Here is a 1,808-nt window from a genome sequence, read left to right as displayed (position 1 = left end):
GTTGAAGTGTTTAATATAGAATAATACCAGGCTGTCTACTACAAAACCTATCATTTGTAGTATGACACCAAAGATACATACTATAAAACATAAACTTCACTTGTAATTTGTATATGTTAATATTAAGTTTAAAAGAAAAATAACATACTTAAAGAATGTACATAGCTACTCGTACAACAAACAAAAAACTAATTAGGTGCCGACCAGCAGAGTAACCGGGCCTAAAGGACAAGAATTAAAAAAAAACTAAGGGCAGGCCGGGGAGATGACAGGTGCGAAGCTGATCGAGTACGAGAAGAGGCTGACCGCTTGCGGCAGGCTGGAGAAGAAAACCCAAACAATCCCCACTCCCCAGCAACAAACTCCCTCATTTCAAGTTCACTCAACCAACTTCCGCGTCTCCTCCTCCATTTCCGTGTCTGCGGCCCCCTCGAGACGACGAAAGGGTCTCAAGTTTGACCTGCGCCCCGCCAAAACCACCACGGTCGCTAGGCAACAGGGCTACCACGGTTGCGGGGTGGTTCTGGACCTCCACAAGACGCCTCAGGAGCAGTCGAGGAGGCTGGGCAGCGACGGGGTGGAGGACGAGACTCCTCCGGACGACGACTGTGACGTAACAATGCAGGACGCGCTCGGGAGGACGAGCAAGTCGAACAGCCTGCCGAGAAGGTTCAACCTCCAAAAGCCGACTTCAGCAGCCAACTACGTCGGAGCGACTTCGAGCAGCTTCTTCAAGTGCCAGACCGCCCCCTGCACCCCCAGCGCCTCCCTCCCCTTCCCCTTTCTCCATGGCAACCACCAAGACGTCGAGATGCGCGACGATGAAAAGCCCCCGTCGCCGGTGTACGACGGCAAAGTTTCTCAGGGGAACACCCAGCAGCTGTTCTACGCGCCGTACCTTCAAAAGCGCCACAAAGCGTTCCAGACGCGCTCGAAGTGCGCGAGGAGCCCCCTAGTGGTGAACAAGTCCTTCCAACGCCCCGTATACATGCACTCCAAGTCTTTGGTGTGCCGCCAAACGTGCAACCTGAAGCACAAGAAGCCGCAGACTACCTCCGCCGACCTCAAGCTCTCCGCGCTGTCCCTCTCTCAAAACTACGAGGGTTCGGAGGTGAAGCAGGAGGAGAAGGCCCCGGGAAGGTTCAAGCTGGCGTGCGGCACCAAGCTCAAGATGAAGTGGAGGAACAGGAAGGGAGTTCAAGGTTCAGGAGTCAGGAAGCAGGACGACGTGAAGTGCTCCTAGTGAGGAGGAGATCGTGTGAGGAGAAACGACGCTGACGTGGAGACTTGACGTGGATGAAGATGTCTTTGGAGAGAACTGAGTAAAATAGTTAATGTGGAAAATCTCTGAGAGCTTTTGATTGAAAAGTGATGAGACTTAATGAGAAGTTGTAGCAAAAAATAATAATTTGCGACTGTGACTGTTTTTTTTTTCTTTTTTTGTAATATTTTGGCTCGTTGAAGTTTTATTGAGTACTAGTTTTTAAGTTAGGGATAAATTTAAGAAACAAATATTAAAAACTATTTATATTATTTTTTATATTTTCTTAAACTTGATATTGACACTTATGGTACGTAATAGTTTTAAAAATTTTACTTTTAAATTATGTTTTGCTTTTGATGTTTTACTTGTTTTTAATTTTAAAGGTTATAAACTTGCATATTCTAAACTAAAAACAATATTTACATTTATGCTTTGGATCTAAAATATTTTTGATTCCTATTAACAAATATTCAAACATGGTTTTTGCTAAATCGAAAAGTATAAAAAAAGCTCTTAGTGATAGTTCAAACTAATTAAAATGAAG

The 1,808-nt window shown here is 45.2% G+C and overlaps 1 protein-coding gene across 1 annotated transcript; it reads left to right on the top strand.

Moving 5' to 3' along the window:
• The first annotated feature begins 265 nt into the window (after positions 1 to 265).
• On the top strand, positions 266 to 1,486 carry LOC145848886 (uncharacterized). Its single transcript, XM_082954092.1, has one exon. The coding sequence runs from the start codon at positions 266 to 268 to the stop codon at positions 1,241 to 1,243; it is 978 nt and encodes a 325-aa protein (XP_082810218.1). The 3' UTR covers positions 1,244 to 1,486.
• Positions 1,487 to 1,808: the final 322 nt, after the last annotated feature.

The sequence above is a fragment of the Thalia democratica genome, unplaced genomic scaffold (assembly GCF_965202585.1).
Source record: "Thalia democratica unplaced genomic scaffold, ktThaDemo2.hap1.1 HAP1_SCAFFOLD_1820, whole genome shotgun sequence".
Lineage (NCBI taxonomy): Eukaryota > Metazoa > Chordata > Thaliacea > Salpida > Salpidae > Thalia > Thalia democratica.
Note: the sequence above shows the minus strand (reverse complement) of the source record. Positions and strands in the feature narration are given on the sequence as shown.

Bases quoted from the DNA above. Each gene is read 5' to 3' on its own strand.
- LOC145848886 (XM_082954092.1), top strand. From the start codon at position 266: ATGACAGGTGCGAAGCTGATCGAGTACGAGAAGAGGCTGACCGCTTGC.